Source organism: Nerophis ophidion, linkage group LG19 (assembly GCF_033978795.1).
Source record: "Nerophis ophidion isolate RoL-2023_Sa linkage group LG19, RoL_Noph_v1.0, whole genome shotgun sequence".
Taxonomy (NCBI): domain Eukaryota; kingdom Metazoa; phylum Chordata; class Actinopteri; order Syngnathiformes; family Syngnathidae; genus Nerophis; species Nerophis ophidion.
The window spans coordinates 15743626-15764599 of record NC_084629.1 but is presented as its reverse complement, the minus strand read 5'-3'; the positions used below and the strand labels follow the sequence as shown (position 1 = coordinate 15764599).

Below are 20974 nucleotides of genomic sequence, written 5' to 3'. Positions count from 1 at the left end.
GGCATAAATTATGTTTTACAAATTATCTTCAGGGCATTCTAAAATACATCAGTGGTTCCCAAACTTTTTTCACCAAGTACCATCTCAGAAAACACATGGCTCTCCAAGTACTTCCATAATGATCAACACTAAAGTACAGTAGCGTAGTAGGCCTAAATATTCATTAAAACAAGGCATTATTTTACAATATAATATTTTTATTTATATTATGTATATTATTTTTTATAATATTTGTGACCACTGTAACATACACAGAGTTCGAACAGTAACACTGTGTTTGAATATTTTAGTGATTCTTTGGCATAGCACTAGATTGACCCATTACTGTTAGTGATACACGTACCACAGTTTGAGAACCACTGAAATAGACCAGTGTACGCTGGTTCTCAGGAGATTAATGTAATGAATGCCAGCTTGAGTGGCTGCGCGGTGATACGTGGGTAAACCTCAGTTCACTCGTTTCCTAGCGCTCTTGACTCCTAATGTGTGGATGCTGATCCCCGAAGGTGAAGGTGGCAGCTTCAGCTGTGTTACAATTATACAAACAACCATTCACACTCACATTTATGGACAATTTAGAACAGGGGTGTCCAAATCTTTTCCACCAAGTGGCGCACACTGAAAGGTAAAAAAAAAAAAAGACAAAACGTAGTGTCAGCTTTATGTAATGAGTGACAAAATGAACTATTATTAGTTTTTACAGGGTGTCCAAAGTGCGGCCATGGGGCCATTTGTGGACAGAAGCTCCGGTTTTACTGTAAAAAACTGTAGAAATGTAAGAAAAAAAGAGCAAAGAGACATAATGTGATGAGAAAAAGCTCAGCTTTTGATACTAATAACAATACAATTTGTCACTTAACACAAAATTGTGTTACATAATGTCTGTAGCATATTTTTCCAATATCAAAATATCCCACGCATACTTAGACTCTTCCGATTTTGTATCAAATTTTTAGCTTTTTTCACATTACATTACAGGTTTTTTTTTTCAACATGTTGCGGGCCAAGAAAACTCGAGGACTTCTTTAAATTAGAGTCTCATGTTCTTGGGGATGTGGGAAACTTCAAAGATTCAAACCCTGGATCTGTGAGCCAACATGCTAACCACTGGGCAGCTCGGTTTCAACACGAAAACACTTGAAAAATAAACACAATTAAAGGGCCTGCAACTTACTCGATGACTCCATTTTGCCTTAACAGTTAGTCAGCAATTGATTATTATGTCCGCTGTATTGTTGCTGTATGGATGTGTGATGGACTCCCATAGAGCATCATGGGCTGGTCTGAGATGTTTGGAATGTGCAGGGGATAAAAGGGGGACCTGCTTCTCTGTCATGAATGGAAGGCCCTGTAGATGTCTAAGCAAGCCCAACATTGGGCCTCTATTGCGAAAGGGGGGAGTGTAGTTTATGTGAGTTGGTGGATGTGGAGGGGGGCGTCGTAGTGACGGTGGTAGACCATGTGTTTTTCATTTACTGTTCCTGTGTCTTTGAAAGATGGGGGTTGGAGTTGTTCAGGCAGCAAATCCAGAGCTACAGGTATACTAGAAGGAAGGAGGAAAGGAGGGAGGGGCGGGCAGTAAGGGGAGAAAAAAATATGGAGGGAGGGTAGTCAAGACGGTACAAGAGATGTAGTGTCTTCTCTGGAAAGAGGTCGAGAGATGTGGCGGGGAGGGAGGGGGCTTGCTGTTTGACTTGAAGAGTGGAGGTTTAATTTAGCACAGAGGCAAAGGAGAGGGAAGGCAAGAAGGCAGCCGTGAGTATTTTTCTTTATTTCTTTGTCACTCATGTTCCTTCTACATAAGGTCACTAAGTCTGTCATTGGGTAGCGGGTGTGTAACTGTGGGCCAGTACATGAGGAATGCGAACAACAGCAGGGAGACCACATGGTTGTCAAGGTTCCATGGTGTAATGGTTAGCACTCTGGACTCTGAATCCAGCGATCCGAGTTCAAATCTCGGTGGGACCTGAGTCTTGTTTAAATGTGCCTTTTGAAACGTTATCAGTCTAGTCGTCTAAAGAGCTGTAAGTAGGACACTGACGTAACATATTGTCATTCTTTGGAAACACGTACAAGTCGTACAATTGGAACTTGGGTCAAAAGGATTGAGTGTGCGCATGTGTTTAGCTTTTTTTGTCACAGCAAAACGACATTATTACACAGATGTAAAAAGTAAGCGTGTTAAGAAGTGAGAGCTGTGTGGGGCACCTATTAATTTATATTTACCCTTCTAGGACCACCAAGATTTACTTGTTTCCCAATCCAATATGGATATTCCATATATAGGTTTAAATAGTATTTGGTTATATGGGCTTGGACGTAAAATTTATGATATAAGCACTCCGATACAAGGGTGGACTTTTCTTGAATTTCTGTGAAGTCCATTACAAAAGGTAAACATGGAAGGGTTATAAACTACTAGGAGCTAGCAGCTACACACCCGGTAAGCACACAATAGCACATAAGCTACAATGTAATAAGTGTCCTTAATTAAACAATTTTGCAGTCTAAAACACAACATCTGTCATCATCAACAAGTACAAAATAATTATAAGTGCCTATTACTTACAAATTCAAACTCTCCAAGGCAGAAGGGTATTAGAAAGTATCCAGTAATAAACGTGTCCGCATCATTCAGCTTACTGCATCATGATATTAGCTTCATTTATTTATTGTGGTCATTAGCGGTGCTGCCAAAACACAGTTACCACTCCACTTCAGTTTAAAAACAGCCTCAGTCCATTTTAAATTGTTAATAATAAATAGGTTAGTGATTTTATACCCACCATTGTTGAGTAATTTCCCTTTCCCAACACTCCACACTACAGAATAATAAATGTACCTGCATACTGTATATGACTATACTGTTATCGTATCGGGTCAATATCAGTGTTGGCCAATACTAATGACTCGAGGGTATTGTATCTGATGTAAAAAAAATGGTATTCGGACACACCTATTGACCCCGGATTTCCACTGGATGTAGAATGGCTGCTGAACAAATCCGCCACAAAACAGCACCACTATCTACAGTCCGTACCCCCACCGCAATTTTGTTCCGGCTCCATCGTGTAGCAAAATTGTGCAGACTTTTACGAGATCCTGCGAATTTGTGCGTATTCACCTGATAAGAGAAGTTGTAATAAAGCAACCACAAACAGCTTTTACTGTCCTTCCAAAGGAGCAGAAGCAAATCAATTCGGTCCCGCCATAAATAACAGGTGCTGAACCGCAACGTCGATGACAGTTCTGCCTTGATAAATGACTTTATTTTTTGTAGTAAGCAACAATACAACATTAACATCATCCCTGGCGAGCGTGTCCCAAGTTCTCACAACCACCACTCCCTTTTTTTCCCTGTCCCCTGTATCAAGTGGTGTTTGACACAGGCCTCCATATGTCCATATAGCTGCCTGGAATACGCCTGTTTATTATTTTTTAATTTTGGCCCTCCAAAATCAGCATGTCCTCATCCATTTGTCAACAAATTGAAATTACGTCTGATAACCTTTGACAAGTTGACTTCATGTCTGTCTCAGCCCATGAGACATTTCAAACTGTAAAATACGATCCGTGTATTATTTTTGGTTTGTACATGACTTTCTGTCCAACACTAGCAGAATTTAGTTAAATTGAACATATTTATTGTGGTGTCCGACAAATATAGTAGCTCTGCGTGTATTTAGCGCTGGAAAGTGGCACATTGACTTAAACACAAATGGAATGAGTCCGCCGCCGTGGGTGTGCTGTTCCGTGGCCATTTTGCATTCAGTGGATTTGCGGGTTAAAAGGTATTGTGGAGATATTTATAAAACCATCTTGCCTTCCATTTAGACTATTTCTAAACGAGCTGTTTAAATTGTGCCCAATTTGTGACGTTTTATCCAACTTTGATGTTAGCAAATATTTCTATATATGGCAGAAATTTACCCAAAGAGCTTTGCACGAGTACAGCATTTTAGTCGGACGCCGTAGTCAATAAGCGCCTTCTTTTTCTCTACTCTCTTGTTGAGGGGCAGACTGGCTCGTACATGCACATGCATCCCACACTGTTGCCAGTTGTAATAAAAAATAGCGTATAGTTTGAAATTATGTTTGTCAGTAGACTCGATATGGAAGGACTCAAATCTTTATGGGAAGATGACGCAGTCGAAGTGGAGCCATGTAAATAAGACCGCCTGCAAAACAGTGCATCCTGAAAAGACGGTCAGAAAGCGGCTTGAAGATGGTCTGTAAAACATAGTCTATGCAACATTTTGACTAAAGAACCACCATTACATGGTATGTAGACCACAAGGAAGTGTTTTAAATGTAGAAAAAAATCACAATATGACGCTTTGAGACACCACACAATGCGTTTAGGTATTGAAAACGGTTAACTTCTTATTTCACTTGTGTGATAAGTAAGAATGCTGAAAAGGGGATTGAGATGTGTAAGGCACCTCTACATTTTACTTTACTAACTTAGGTTTACACATGTAAGACCATAAACAATGTTAAAATGTTACTTTAAAACATAATGAAACGTTCACAATGGCAACAGTTGGACCCTGGAAGAGACAAATGTATTTGTAAAGACACTATGTGTGTTTTTACATTTTACTAATGTGTGTGGTTACTTCTTATTAATTTTGAGTGACAAGCAAAATGTTGCAAAGTGAGGGAGGCATACAAGTTCTATATTTAAGCCTTGAATGACTCCAAAGAATGTTCAAATGTACAAACCCCGTTTCCATATGAAATGGGAAATTGTGTCAGATGTGAGTATAAACGGAATACAATGATTTGCAAATCATTTTCAACCCATATTCAGTTGAATATGCTACAAAGACAACATATTTGAAGTTCAAATTGATAAACTTTTTTTTGCAAATAATCATTAACTTTAGAAGTTGGGAAAGGTGGCAATAAATACTGATAAAGTTGAGGAATGCTCATCAAACACTTATTTGGAACATCCCACAGGTGGGCAGGCTAATCGGGAACAGGTGGGTGCCATGATTGGGTATAAAAACAGCTTCCCAAAAAATGCTCAGTCTTTCACAAGAAAGGATGGGACGAGGTACACCCCTTTGTCCACAACTGTGTGAGCAAATAGTCAAACAGTTTAAGAACAATGTTTCTCAAAGTGCAATTGCAAGAAATTTATGGATTTCAACATCTACGGTCCATAATATCATCAAAAGTTTCAGAGAATCTGGAGAAATCACTCCACGTAAGCGGCATGGCCAGAAACCAACATTGACTGACTGTGACCTTCGATCCCTCAGACGGCACTGTATCAAAAACCGACATCAATCTCTAAAGGATATCACCACAGGGGCTCAGGAACACTTCAGAAAACCATTGTCACTAAATACAGTTTGTCGCTAAATCTGAAAGTGCAAGTTAAAGCTCTACTACGCAAAGCGAAAGCCATTTATTAACAACATCCAGAAAAGCCGCCGGCTTCTCTGGGCCCGAGATCATCTAAGATGGACTGATGTAAAATGGAAAAGTGTTCTTTGGTCTGACGAGTCCCCATATCAAATTGTTTTTGGAAATATTCGACATCGTGTCATCCGGACCAAAGGGGAAAGCGAACCATCCAGACTGTGATCGACGCAAAGTTCAAAAGCCAGCATCTGTGATGGTATGGGGGTGCATTAGTGCCCAAGGCATGGGTAACTTACACATCTGTGAAGGCACCATTAATGTTGAAAGGTACATACAGGTTTTGGAACAACATATGCTGCCATTTAAGCGCCGTCTTTTTCATGGACGCCCCTACTTATTTCAGCAAGACGATGCCAAGCCACATTCAGCACGTGTTACAACAGCGTGGCTTCGTAAAAAAAGAGTGTGGGTACTTTCCTGGCCCGCCTGCAGTCTAGACCTGTCTCCCATCGAAAATGTGTGGCGCATTATGAAGCATAAAATACAACAGCGGAGACCCCGGACTCTTGAACGACTGAAGCTCTACATAAAATAAGAATGGGAAAGAATTCCACTATCAAAGCTTCAACACTTAGTTTTGTCAGTTCCCAAACGTTTATTGTGTGGTGTTAAAAGAAAAGGTGATGTAACACAGTGGTGAACATGCCCTTTCCCAACTACTTTGGCACGTGTTGCAGCCATGAAATTCTGAGTTAATTATTATTTGCAAAAAAAAAAAAATGAAGTTTGTGAGTTTGAACATCAAATATTTTGTCTTTGTAATGCATTCAATTGAATATGGGTTGTAAAGGATTTGGAAATCATTGTATTCCGTTTATATTTAAATCTAACACAATTTCCCAACTCATATGGAAACGGGGTTTGTAATTCAAAAATTGCCTGTAGAGTTCATAAAGAATTCGCAAGGGCAGAAGTGTGACCATGGTACAGACTATTTATAGTTATATTATTTCCTGTGGAAACACTTTTGTTGGACCTTACATGTTTCATTGTATGTGTATAATGTACGTGGGAACAAACATTAACATACTGTACATTCCAGCTGCTATTGAATGTGCTGTGACTGTGAAGGTTTTTTTAGGGTACATATTTAAACACATACCGTAAATGCTTGATTTAACTCCTCAACTCAGTCTACCACCGGCTGCGCGGTCTATAAAAGCAAATACCCACTTTTGGTCTCTAATAACAACAAATATTTACAGGATGACAGTGGCTGCAATTCAAGTAGCATCCAATAGCTTTATCTACCTTTACATGCACTTTAAAATGTAGTTACTCAGCTGTCTTTGTGAAACTCATTACACTTGCCTTACTGGTGTTTATAATGAACGCATCAGTTGTATTAACGCCGGCTGAGCAGTTTGCGTCTTACTGCTAGTACAACATTGCTGCTGTTGCTGCTGTATTGCGCAATACTTGTTCATAAATAGGGATGAGCACTGAAACCCGTTTCCATAATGGTATCGGTAAGCGGTACTAACCAGACAAAAAAGAAGAAGCTATCATTGCTTCATTTCAGTGCTAACCCTAACCCTGCAACAAGTGCTTGGCCCGCATAACACCACAGCGCGAGCCACTGTAGCAACAACAACACATCACTTCCTAATGCACTAATGACAGTGACGGCGAGCGTGGTTGCACGTACCCTTGGAATTATTAGTAGCCATATTACAAAAGTAACTTTTTGCACATTGCCTATGTTCTATGTTGTTGCATTAATTATGACAACTTGTTGTAGATTTTATTACCGGTACACATTTTTGGAGTGTATTACTTAGTTATTTATATTTTGTAATTGAAGTATTCTAATTAACATATTTTCCTCCTTTTTTTAAGTAGTGGTTTAAGCACCGTTAAAGCCAGGGGTGTCCAAACTTTTGCAAATGAGGGCCGCACACTGAAAAATCAACACGTGCGGCGGGCCATTTTGATATTTTTAATTTTTTAAAACCATTACAATATGTCAGCCTTTAGGGCTCCCCTAAAAGATTTTTAGTGCTTCAATCTTTAGATCAACTTCAGTTTTACAGTTATATATTTTTATTATTTATGCTCCTTTTGTTCAAGAAAAACTCGTTTTTTATGGCAAAAACACAAACTATGCAATATTTTCTCCCCAAAAATTTTTCAAAGTGGAATATTTTATTTGAAGTAATTGGAGCCTTAAATGGGTCAAATTTTCAAAACAACATTCATTTTATTCATTATTATATTTTGAGGATTGACAGTTTTTAAAAATGTGAATCTACTAAAATTTATATGGATCCAAAAGGGCCCCATCGATAAAAGAGTTTAAATATATATATATATATATATATATATATATATATATATATATTTTTTTTTTTTTTTTTTTAACCTTCAATGGTTAGATCTTGAGGTCAATTTCAGATTGAAAGTTTTTTTTATTATTATTTTTAATTTGTTTGTTTAATGCCCTTTTGGTCATTCAAAGCTTTAGCAAGGCAAATATGCAATATTTTCCCCAAAAATATTTCAAATTAGAATATTATATAAAGTAAATAGAGCCTTAGATAGTTCAGTTTTTCATAACAACATTGACTTTGATTCATTATTCTTTTTCTGTGCAATTAGTTTGAAAGAATTGTTTTTGTGGTATTAGACTCAACATTGCAACATTTTCTTGTTACATTTCACTTGTATTCTTTTTGATTTTTATGTTATTTTATTGTAATAGTATTTTTATAGAATGTGTCATGGGCTGTTAAAAAATTAACTGCGGGCCACAAATGGCCCAAAGGCCGCTTTTGGATCACCTCTTATTTAAGCACTTGCACCGTTTTTCAAACACCAATTTGGTACTAGTATCATTTCAAATGTAACCGATACCCATCACTATTTAAGAATTACCATGTTGTCAAAGGAGCTACTGTCAAATCATTTGTAACTGAGCTACTGTGTGGAACTATTTCCCTTGTGGATCAATAAAGATATTGCCTAAGTCTAAGTCAGAGAGAGCTACTTTTTCCGTTTCGCCTTCTCATGTTCGCCAAACCAATAACTAAGAACCTTTTGAGAACCAGCGTCCTTTGCCATGGACATTAATTTATATTTCTAATGTCAGTGTAAAACATTTAGGGGAATGCAAAACCAAAATATCCACTGCTAAAACACTGGTTATCAGGAAAATATAAGGACACATTTTCAAAATAACAGCCTCTGTCCAGTCATTGCCTGTTTACAGTTAACGCCCTGTTCTCTTTGCAGTTTAGGTAACTAAATGCCCTGGTCATAACTTACCATACATTACTGCTAGTTAAACTTAGCACTTATATTTGCATGTTTTTATGAGTGTGCAGGGTTTGGTTACAAATGCTAAACTGCTGCTACAGTAACATGTACATTTTGCTACATTGGTTTCTGCAGACTGATCCCCCACCTGTCGCCCAGTGGCAATTGGAGAAGTGGTTGAAGAAATCCCAGGAAAAAGCTGCAAGAAGTGAACAATATCCCACCAGGAGTATTCCTGGACCCCCACCCTCACCACCTGGCCTTCGAGCCCCGTCTCCGGCAAGATGCTGGGACAGCAATCAGGAATACAGCCCTAGCCAAAGCCCAATTCCCAGCCCGCAGTTGAGCTACAGACACAGTAGCCCTCTATCAAGCCCTGGTTACAGCTTCTGTCCCAGCCCGCTTCCCAGCACCTGTCCGAGTCCAAGCAATACCACCAGTTACAGTCCCATCCCGAGTCCGGCTTACAGTTCGTGCGAGATTCCAAGAGCACAATATAGCCCTATCCAGAGAGACCCCCCAGAAAGTCATTTACGGGGATGCCATTATACTGAGGTTCAAAGCCTTGCGACTAACCCATATCAGACAAAAAGTAGGCCATGGACTGGTCCATTGTCTAATACCGCCACCAAAAGTAAGCACGCAAATAGCACAGAACTTCACCCTCACCAGCAAAGGCCCAAGTCGAGGCCTACAGAAGACCACAGACAAAACAAATCCAAAGCAGTTTTAAACTCTAGCGACAGTTGTGGGCGCAAATGGAGACCTCAGAACAATTTGCATCCAGGCGCTAAGAGGCCAGCCAAACACACATCATCACATGGTGAGCAGATCCAGGGCGGCAGGCCCGGCCATAGTTCCAACCACAGGACTTCAAGACTTCCAGTCCAGCACAAAACAAAACATCATCTTCCAACTGGCTGTGAAACCCACCCCGGTCAAGGTTCTTGTTCCCAGTCGAGCTCCAAATCTGCCAGTAATTATCACCCGAGGTCCAGTACCGACCTGCGACCGAGAGCCAAGTCTTGGGAGGCCAAAGCCCCGAGTGCTGTGCATGTTGATCCTTCCAAAACATCGCAGTCCAAGAAACGTGAAGTGGTACAACGAGAAGTTCCTCTGGCTGAAACTGAGGCGGGGAGACACAGACGGAAAGACGATACGCGGCACAGGGAGTCACAAGCCGGCAAAGACAAGAGGCTGGCGCAGGAGCAGCTGCTGAGACGCTGCTGGATCGAGAGTTCCGCAGAATACGAGGAGGAAAAAGAGGGAGCAGGAGCCATCGAGAGGCGAGGGAGGAGAACAAAGGAGAAACTACAAACACGCTCCAAAGAGAGACACCCACCAAGAACAACCGAACACCAGCGAGACCCTTCGCCTTCTTCTTCACCTACACCTCAAGCACGATCTCCACCATCCTCTACCTCTTCACATTCGGATTTGGAATGCCAGACTCAAATTGCCAAGGTCCCGGCAGACTCTACTTCACTCCGCAAGAGAGGCCAGCACGGCTCCGGTAGACCTGATGCTTGCAAGTCCCAAGGAGCAGATCAGGGGCAGCAGAGCGAGGCCAGGCATCAACTCTACACTTTGGTCCCGTTTGGAAGAAGCGACCAGGCCACCGGACCTTCTCAACGTGGACTGAGGAACCTGGTGGTGCACATAGACCTCTGTCTCCTCAGGAGGGTCCCGGACACTGCTCTTAATCCCCTCGCCAAGGCCCCTTCTACTACTTCTTCAAAGGAAAGGCAGAGAGAGGCCATGAAGCATGTTTATATGCCAGATGCTGTCTCCAAAGACAGCAAGCGGAAACGTAAGGTAGACATTCTCTTTTTTTCTTTACGTTCACACAAACACACAGGTGTTCTTATCCAGTTTGCAGTTAGCAAGTTTGCTCTCATGTCAATTGTATTTTAGGACACTGAAAATGTTTTATTCTGTTGTTTCAGTTGTTGTGACATCATCATGTAAACCCCTGCTGATTTATTTTTAATAGCTACTATTTTGTACAATATTACAACAAGTACTAATCTAACTATTACTTTATATTGAAAACTCCCACTTTACGCCATCATTTATTTAGTTTCCATTTCTCCAATTGCTTCTGATTGGCTAAACTGTACCCAATAGTTGGGGGAATAGACAGACTTGCAATGCATTTGAATGTTGAGTTAAACATTATTGGACTGAAAAAATATATTCAGTTTATAGAGTTGTCCCTCATTTATAGCGGCTAATTGGTTCCGGACATGAACGCAATAAAGGAAATAGTAATCATTATTGTTTATTGAATGGATCCCCATTAGCTGACTCCAAAGCGGCTGCTAGTCTTCCTAGCGTCCATATAGAAGCATACAAAATTAAAATACAAAGAATACATCCATTACCAAACATTGTACAATGGAAAAATACAACATAAGATAAATCAGCTAATTAAACCCAGTATTAAAAACTCACGTCATATGGGTAGCTGCAATAGGTGTATCTTCAAAGCTGTCTTGAATGAAAATTTACTTTGTGAGAGATTAATGTGAGATGCCAACCCATTCCAGAATGATATACATCTATACATGCTGTATGTTTGAGGAGATTGGTCCTGGGAGCAGGAAGTGCCAAATAGCCATTGCTGGCATTCCTAGTGTCATGAATATGTGTGTTAGTTGATTTTAAAAACTGTTTGTAAAAGTAATCTGGTGATTGATCTAACATGATAGTTCTAAAGAACATAAGGAGACTACAATGCATCTTTTGTTCAACAGACAACCAGGACAGGCGGGGATGCATAAATGAAATATTAGTGCGCAAAGAACATTTAATTATTCATAAATGTACGGTAATATTTTCATAGCTAGAGCATAAAAAACTGTTTAGAACATTTTTTTCAACATGATGAGAGCCCTCTAGACATGAACTAACACACTTTTTTCAACTTTACACTCTTGTAATCCGATATAGTAATGCTACCTGAGGCTGAGCCAATCATTGGCCATGATACTGAACTGAACAGTGCGCTGTGATTGGTTTGATCGATACAACTATAGTATTGATATTTTTAGTCAATTTAGCCATTTTTATACTTGTGAATGCTTGATTCAGGCCCAAAATTTTGTATAATATGCTTTTAAAAAAGGAAAAAAATCTGCATTGTGGTGCAGCCGCATTTTTTGAAGCACGATGTGGCAATATCTTTGACAAAAACTTCCCTTAAATCTGTTTTTATATCATACATTGTTTATAATATATAATTTTGAACATGCACACAAGGTGGTGAAGTACGAGGAGTAGTACGATGCATATACAGTCTAGGGCTGTACGGTACACCAGTACTAGTATAGTACCGCGATACTAATGAATCATATTAGTATACCGCCTCTAAAAAGTACCGTTTTCTTTTTAGCATATTGAACAATCTTTTTCAAGTATAAAACTGGCTAAATTAAATAAAATGACCAATACTACATAAACATTAGCCATTAGAGTAGACCAAACCAATCACAGTGTGCGGTTTGTTCAGTATCGTGGCCACTGATGGGCTCGTCTTCAGGCAGCATAACTATATTGGTTTAAAAGAGTGTAACGGTGACTAAAGGGTGTTATTTCGTGTCTAGAGGGCTGTTGTATTGTTGAAAAAACGGTTTAGAAGGTAGTGAACATATTTTTTATATTGTGAGACAGGTTAGTTTTAACCTGCTGATGATGTGTTATTGCAAGTGTAATCTACAATCTGACGGTATGGCATCAGAGGGTTAACCCTCAACTGGATAAGAAGCTACTTAATAAACAGGAAGCAATATGTGAAGCGAGGTGAATACTAAAAATAACGTATGGAGTACCCCAAAGATCCATACTTGGACCAAAATTGTGTAATCTATGTATAAACGATATTTGTAAAGTTACAAAGAACCTAAAATTAATATTATTTGCAGACGACACGACAGCATTTTGTTTAGGAGAGAACACACAGAAACTAATGCAATTAATAACAGGAGAAATTAATAAATTAAGAGATGGTTTGACAAAAACAGACTATCTTTGAATCTCAGTAAAACTAAAATAACGCTACTTGGTAACAGCAGAAGAGAAAGTCAAACACAAATACAAATAGATGGAGTAGACATTTAAAGATACATTTTGTCGATGATCAAATAAACTGTGAATCTAATATAAAAATATAAAATATTAAGTAGCAAGAAATATTTCAATAATTAATACAACTAAATATGTTCTGGACCAAAAATCACTCCATACCCTCTACTGCTCGATAGTGTTACCATAACTGAGTTATTGTGTGGAAATATAAATAAATAACTACAAAAGTACACGATAATCTCTAATTGTGTTAGAAAAAAAGTCAATTAGGATAATACACAATGCTGGATATAGAGAACACACAAACTCTTTATTTATTGAGTCAAAAATATTAAAATTCAAGGATTTGGTGAATTTGCAAACAGCGAATTATGCAGAAAGCAAACTATAAGCTGCTACCCCAGAACGTACAACAATTCTTCTCAACAAAAAAAGAGAAATATAACCTGAAGAGACAAATGTAACCTAAAACATTTGTACACACAATCAACACTAAAGGATTTTAGCATATGGAACGGATTAGGTAAAGAAGTGAAAGAATGTACTAACATGATCCACTTTAAGAAACTGTTCAAACTACAATAGTTTACAAAGTACAAGGAAGAAGAATATAGGTAAATGTCTTAAACTTGAGAGAAAAAAAATTGCTTATTTATCTCATCATAGTGACCTACCTAGTTATGAAGAAAACTATTGTATTAACACTACACTGATTGTCATGTGTGAAATGTTTGAAATGTGCACATACAGAATACAGGGAGTGAACATTTGTGTGTGTAAGTTACATGAAGTGGAAAAATGGTAGGATTAAATAAGCGTTGCTCCTCGCTACTCATTTTTGGACGTGTTGTAAAGAAAATATAAAAATGTTTAGCATCATTTTGAAACTGTATACATGTTGAAATAAAACCAATCCGAGTCGGAATCTGAAAAATATTTCATTTAGAGGTAATGATTCCTCTTTTGTGAAAATGTATTTATTGCGGCAATGTCCGAAATCAATTAACAGCGAGGGAAGACTATAAAGCTTATTTCATACTACCCAAGCAATCACTAATAAATGTGTCTACTCACAAAAGATAGGGACATGGGAACCTGGTTGAAAATACTAAAATAGAATAATTGAATGTAATAATGTATTAAAATATCCGTAATGACGATACAACTCTATGTCAGTGGTTCTCAGACTTTTTCCACCAAGTACTACTTCAGAAAACGCTGGGTTCTCCGAGTACAACCATGTATAACCAATATTAAAATACAGTAGCGTAGCAGGCCTGAATATTAATTAAAAACAAGGCAGAGGTTTTATTTAACAAGTATATTTAATATTTTTGAACACTCCAACATTATAAATAGTAACAATGTGTTTTAATATTAAATTTATTGACTATTTGGCGTATCACTAGATGAAGACCATGTATCATACCACAGTTTGAGAATCACTGTTCTATGTTATATATTTAAAGTATATACTAAAACATTTAAATACAAATAATGTTTTTTAGAAAATATAAAAATATATAATTTTAATATTTAAAAAGTGTTTTATTTATGTTGTCTGTCTATATCAATCGTGGTATTGCATGATTTCATTGTCTTTTTATGAGCTTTATATATGTTTTTTTGCCTTGTGAAAAATACATACAAAGTGTTAAAAGTGTTTATTTAGCTGTTTACAGTTGCTTTCTTGGTCATGTGTGTTTGTTTGTCTAGTTGGAAAATGGTGTGCCCCACGAAGAAAGTAAGAGGAACCCGCCACAAACGAAAGACGTCACTGGACGCACACAATCGACATTTCATCCAGCTGAGCATGGACTTTTAACTGAAACCACACATAATGGGTACTCTTTAATATGCAGTTCTTGGATATGATCATGTTCCTTTGTGCAAGTATGTGACTGGTGTTTTGTTTTTGTATTGCATCCTATTGAGTGTCATTTTTTGTGTTTGCAGATATTTAGAGGAATACTTGGACGGTAAGAGGCCACTGTCTCCCTTGTCGCCGCTTTCTGACAGCCCAGAGTCCAGCGGCCCTTTATCCAAAACCAAAAATGGAGATGTGCATCATGTGGCTCACACTCACAAGAACAGAGAGAAAATCCAAAATTCAGCACCAAAAGTAAAAATGATGCACATGTTTGAAACATCGCAATATTTGAGCTTCATTCCTCTTTTTGGACTGGCAGCCCAAGATGGAGGTGGAATGTGTAAAAGTGTCCAAGCATCCTTCATCGGAGTCCTGGGGCCCTGCAGGACACATGACTGCTGTCCCTAACACAGAGACGTGAGTTTTCAGAGGGAGGAAGACATTGTTACGTTACATTAGTGCTTTATTGGATCAACTCAACAATACTTCTTAATATTGCTACTACTACTATTCATTCTACTACTCTCATTTCATAGTTTTGTTCATCCATCTACTACTACTACTACTACCACTACTACTATTAGTCATCTTTTTGTCCATTCATCCATCTACTGCTATTACTATTACTCATATTTTGTCCATTCATCCATCTACTGCTACTACTATTACTCATATTTTGTCCGTGTATTCATCTACTACTACTACTACTACTACTACTACGACTACTTCTAATCATTATCTTTCTGTCCATCCATCCATCTAAAACTACTACAACTAATCATCTTTCTGTCTACACTACTATTACTACTACTACTACTACTACTACTACTACTACTACTACTACTACCAATCTTTCTGTCCATTCATCCATCTATTATAAATACAAATACTAATACTACTACTACTGCAACTAATGATAATCATCATCTTATCTTTCTGTCCATCATCCATCCACTACAATAAATACTTCTACTACCAATACTATTAACCATCTACTCATATTTCTGTCCATCCATCTACAACTACTTCTACTTACTACTGCTACTATTACTACTACAACTAACCATATTCTCATATTTCTGTGTACCCATCCATCTACTACTACTACAACAACTAATCATCCTCTCATCTTTTTGTCCATCCACCCATCTAAAACTACTACAAATAATATTTTTTTTCTGTCCATACTACTACTACTACAACTAATCCTCATCTTTCTATTTACCCATCCATCTACTACTACTACTACTACAACTAATCATCATCTCATCTTTCTGTCCATTCATCCATCTAAAACGACTACAACTAATAATTTTTCTGTCAATATGACTACTACTACTACTACTCATCATTGCATCTTTCTGTCCATTCATCCATTTAAAATTATGCCAACTAATATTTTTTCTGTCAATATGACTACTACTACTAATCATCTCATATTTCTATCCATCCATCTACTACTACTACTACTACTACTACGATAACAACTAATCATCATCTCATCTTTCTGTTTATCCATCAATCCATCTACTACTACTACTAATCATCATCTCATCTGTCTGTCCATTCATTTACTACTACTACTACTACTACTATTATGACCTCTACTATAACAACTGATAATCATATCATCTTTCTGTCCATCCATCCATCTAAAACTACTACAACTAATCATTTTTCTGACTATACTACTACTATTACTACTACTAATCATCATCTCATCTTTCTGTCCATCCATCTACTACTACTACTACTACTACTAGTACTACTACTACTACTATTACAACAACTAATCATCATCTCATCTTTGTGTCCATCCATCCATCTACAACTACTACAACTAATATTTTTTCTGTCCATACTACTACTACTACTAATCGTCATCTCATCTTTCTATCCATCCATCTATAACTACTATGACTACTCATATTTCTGTCCATCCGTCTTTCCAGGCCTCACCATGCAGAGTACTACTTACATGAAGCCAAAAGGATAAAGCACCGTGCCGATGCAATGGTGAGTAGATAGAGAGGCACTACGTAGAGCACAAAAGAGTTTGTAATACCATGTAGAAAAGAAGACAAGTGTCATAAACACATCTTGTCAAGTCTGAGGTGAGATGAACAAACACCATCAACAGCAAAAGCCAAAGTACCAGTAACAGAAAATATAGTGGATAGACATGCACAGACATTTACGCATGTTCTTTGTGGTGTCTATGTAGGACTGATAGAGTTGTAGTTAATTGATGTACCGTAAATGCCCTTATTGTAACCACTGTGTGGGTTTACCTTTTTGTATTATTTTTCTAGGTGGATAAGCTGGGGAAGGCTGTGAACTACGTCGACGCCGCTCTCTCATTTATGGAATGCGGTAAAGCAATGGAGGAAGGCCCACTGGAGGCTAAATCCCCTTACACCATGTACGCAGAGACGGTGGAGCTTATAAGGTGAGCCAAACATTACTTAAGGACTACAAGTCAAGTTAGTAATGTTAATGTAATTTTGGTAATGAAGGTACGCCATGAGGCTAAAGAGCCACGCCCGCCCTGGAGCACGACAAGAAGACAAACAGTTGGCAGTTCTCTGGTACAGTAATCTCCTCCTCCATGATTGTAATGGATACAAAGCTGCATTTTTAATGATGATTTTCGCCTTGTGTGTCCACAGCTTTCGATGTCTCGCCCTTCTTTATTGGCAGATGTTTCGTTTAAAAAAGGACCATGCACTGAAATACTCCAAAGTACTACTCGACTATTTCAAGGTACAAACCATTTGTTCTGGATTATATCCTTGATTATATAACTTTTGCAAATGGCACGGACCCTGCTGTGTCAGCAACAAATAAAATATATTAATTAATACAGTAAAAATATAAAATTACAAACATCCATCCATCCATCCATTTTCTACCGCTTATTCCCTTTCGGGGTCGCGGGGGGCGCTGGCGCCTATCTCAGCTACAATCGGGCGGAAGGCAGGGTACACCCTGGACAAGTCGCCACCTCATCGCAGGGCCAACACAGATAGACAGACAACATTCACACTCACATTCACACACTAGGGCCAATTTAGTGTTGCCAATCAACCTATCCCCAGGTGCATGTCTTTGGAAGTGGGAGGAAGCCGGAGTACCCGGAGGGAACCCACGCATTCACGGGGAGAACATGCAAACTCCACACTAAATTACAAACAAGATCATTAAAAATAACAAAAAACAGATATGTTTATATATTAAATAATTTTTTACATAATTTATTTAATGAAGGATTATCAAAATCATTTTAAAATAAAAATCAGGATAATGAACAATAAGGTCAATACAATTTATTAAATCATTCTGATTAATAAATAAAAACAAAAAAACTAACTCAATAGATAAGCTAGTATGAATCCAGAAGTTTGATTATAAAATAATAAATACCAAAAAATTAAATAAAGTAATTCCAATTAATCAATAAAAATGGATAACTGAACATCAAAAATCCATCCATCCATCCATTGTTACCACTTGTTGCAGCCTATTTCAGCTGCATTCGGGCGGAAGGCGGTATACACCCTGGACAGGTCGCCACCTCATGACAGGGCCAACACAGATGGACAGACAACATTCACACTCACATTCACACACTAGGGCCAATTTAGTGTTACCAATCAACCTATCCCCAGGTGCATGTCTTTGGAGGTGGGAGTACTCAGAGGGAACCCACGCAGCCACTGGGAGAACATGCAAAGTCCACACAGAAAGACCCTTAGCCTGGGGATCGAACCCAGGACCTTCATATTGTGACGCACATGCACTAACCCCTTTTAAACCGTGCTGACCCATTAAAAATACCATAACATTTAATTGAATATGATTACAATAATTATTTTTTCAATGATAAATGATACAAAAAGGCAATAAACAAGTATTGTATTTTTCTGTTTTTATTTACTAAAACCAATTTAATTAAACTGTGTATATTTTTTGATCATTCCGAATGCACTTTTATTTCTGCCACCAGACTTCACCCAAGGCGACTTCAATACCATCCTGCTGGAACGACACTGGCAAGTAGGTGGATGACTGTTTAGTACTCTGACTTTAATCACTTACTACCACTAAAACTGTGCTGACCACTATTATTAGTGCGTTTTCTATCTTTCTGCTTAAACAGGGATGTGGAAGGTTCTCCATCTTCACACTTGCCCAATGCCAAAAACATCAAGAAGGCTTCACAAGTGGACAACCCCTCCTTATCGCTCATAAGCATTCCTCAACGTATCCACCAGATGGCAGCAAACCACCTAAACATCACCAACAGTGTCCTGTACAGCTATGAGTACTGGGAGGTTGCAGACAACCTTGCAAAGGAGAGTAAAGGTATGCATTTGTGTATTCGACACCACATATGATAAATTTAAAAAATCAAACAGCTCTGTTTTATTTTGACAGAGTTCTTCAACTACTTGAATACGTTGTCGGGGCCACTGACGCTTCACAGTAGCATCGCTCACGCAGTCCAGTACACCAGGCAAGCTCTTCAGTGGATACGCATCAGTGCCAAACTTAACTAATAAGGAGAACTTCCCACGAGATCTGTGCTTTGTGGACTACACGTGGCATCAATGGATTTGTCATCTGGGTCTTCCAAAGTGCCAACCTGTGGAAATGCGCCATTTTTGGACTCAATTTGCCTCTTTTTGGATGAACTTAAAGACATGTGCATACTAATGTGAAGCCCCGACTCATTTGCCAAATGTCCGATTGTGACAAAAACGGGACTTGATCACTGTAATGTCTGCTTATTGCTATTTAAAGCCCTTTCATACTTGAAACGGTATGAATGGTATAGGTCAAATACGGGGGGAATATCATTCACCACCGCTTGTTTCTAAATTAAAAGATTTTAATGTCTTTTTTTAGGTATCTAATATTTTCAATAATATTGGTTTTACTGTGCAATAATGTATTGTTTTAGTAAAACACAGGAAATGCAATGACAACACAATATCGTGGCTCTCTTATTGCTAATATTTGAAGTTGCTACTTAAAAGGTTAAAAAGATCCTAACTGTTCACAGTTGCTGATATTGTTTTAAAATATAATCCACAACTTGTGGGTATTTAGTTTGTTATTTTTTACAAAAATGCTTATTGGTTGTAGTTTTTATTTTCTAAATGGTATTTATTTTCATTAAAAATGTTATTTTTCCCTTGATTCCAATAGCAATAATCAGGGATAGATAAAATACAAGCCATTATTGTCCATCCATCCATTTTCTACTGCTTGTCCTTTTAGTTTTATTTTATTGTATTTATTTTCAATGGCAGTGATGCGTTATCTGTGATAAAAACAAATCCAAATCTACAAACAAAGTTGCAAATCTAGCTGAGACTGGCTCATTCTCTATTGCAGTGGTTCTTAACCTTGTTAGAGGTACCGAACCCCATTAGTTTCATACGCGCATTCACCGAACCCTTCTTAGTGAAAAATAAAATGTTTTTTGTTTTTTTAATTCAAGACAAAGTTATGTGTTTTTGGTAACACTTTAGTATGGAGAACATATTCTAAGTAACAAAGACTTAATTTAGAGGTTTTTGGACACTAGGGGAACATATTCTAAGTAACAAAGACTTAATTTGGAGTTATTTGGTTAGGGTTAGGATTAGAGGGTTGGGGTTATAATTAGGCCATGCCGAATAAGGCATTAATAAGTACTTAATAATGACTAGTTATGTTACTAGTTTGCATGTTAATATGTTACTAGTTTGCATGTTAATAAGCAACAAATTAATGGTTAATATGTCCCCCATACTAAAGTGTTACCATGTTTTTCTACTGGTGCACAAAATGAACCGTGCATGAACATCACCTTGTTCAAAATATAAAACCGACACTAAACTCACACTAGACTGCATAAACTCACAACAAAATACACACCTGCAAATCAGTGTGACTTCTGTTGTTGCCATATCCGTAATACGCCGATACGGAGAAGTTTTTATTGAGACGATGAGTCGGGTGTGTTTTGACCTCTGCCGAACCCCTGAGGCCGACTCACCGAACCCCTAGAGTTCGATCGAACCCAGGTTAAGAACCACTGCTCTATTGGCTGTAGCGCAGTACTGCATTTCACTAGGTTATGGCTCAAACATTGTCACTGGGAGAATCTAAACAGCTCCACTGGAAGCTACAACCACCATAATACACATAATTATCAATATCAATACCTCTGAGCATTCCTTATACCATGGGTCACCAACGCGGTGCCCGCGGGCACCAGATAGCCCGTAAGGACCAGATGAGTAGCCCGCTGGCCTGTTCTAAAAATAGCTCAAATAA

The 20974-nt window shown here is 38.2% G+C and overlaps 1 protein-coding gene and 1 non-coding gene across 4 annotated transcripts in view; both read left to right on the top strand.

Annotated features, from left to right (window-relative positions):
- aff3 (AF4/FMR2 family, member 3) overlaps positions 1-20569 on the top strand; it is a 45055-nt gene extending 24486 nt beyond the window's left edge. For 2 of the 3 annotated variants that reach the window (XM_061879317.1, XM_061879319.1), the window contains 11 exons: positions 8827-10506; positions 14494-14621; positions 14734-14899; positions 14967-15064; positions 16600-16663; positions 16960-17096; positions 17164-17235; positions 17317-17410; positions 18654-18703; positions 18807-19012; positions 19085-20569. In XM_061879317.1, the coding sequence (XP_061735301.1) occupies positions 8827-10506; positions 14494-14621; positions 14734-14899; positions 14967-15064; positions 16600-16663; positions 16960-17096; positions 17164-17235; positions 17317-17410; positions 18654-18703; positions 18807-19012; positions 19085-19206 (2817 nt within the window). In that variant the 3' untranslated portion in view covers positions 19207-20569. Of the gene's footprint in view, positions 1-8826; positions 10507-14493; positions 14622-14733; positions 14900-14966; positions 15065-16599; positions 16664-16959; positions 17097-17163; positions 17236-17316; positions 17411-18653; positions 18704-18778; positions 19013-19084 lie in introns of all 3 variants that reach the window. The other variant, XM_061879318.1, reaches the window with a different exon arrangement.
- trnaq-cug (transfer RNA glutamine (anticodon CUG)) lies at positions 1897-1968 on the top strand. The gene has a single exon. It is a non-coding gene; the product is annotated as a tRNA-Gln (tRNA).
- Positions 20570-20974: the final 405 nt, after the last annotated feature.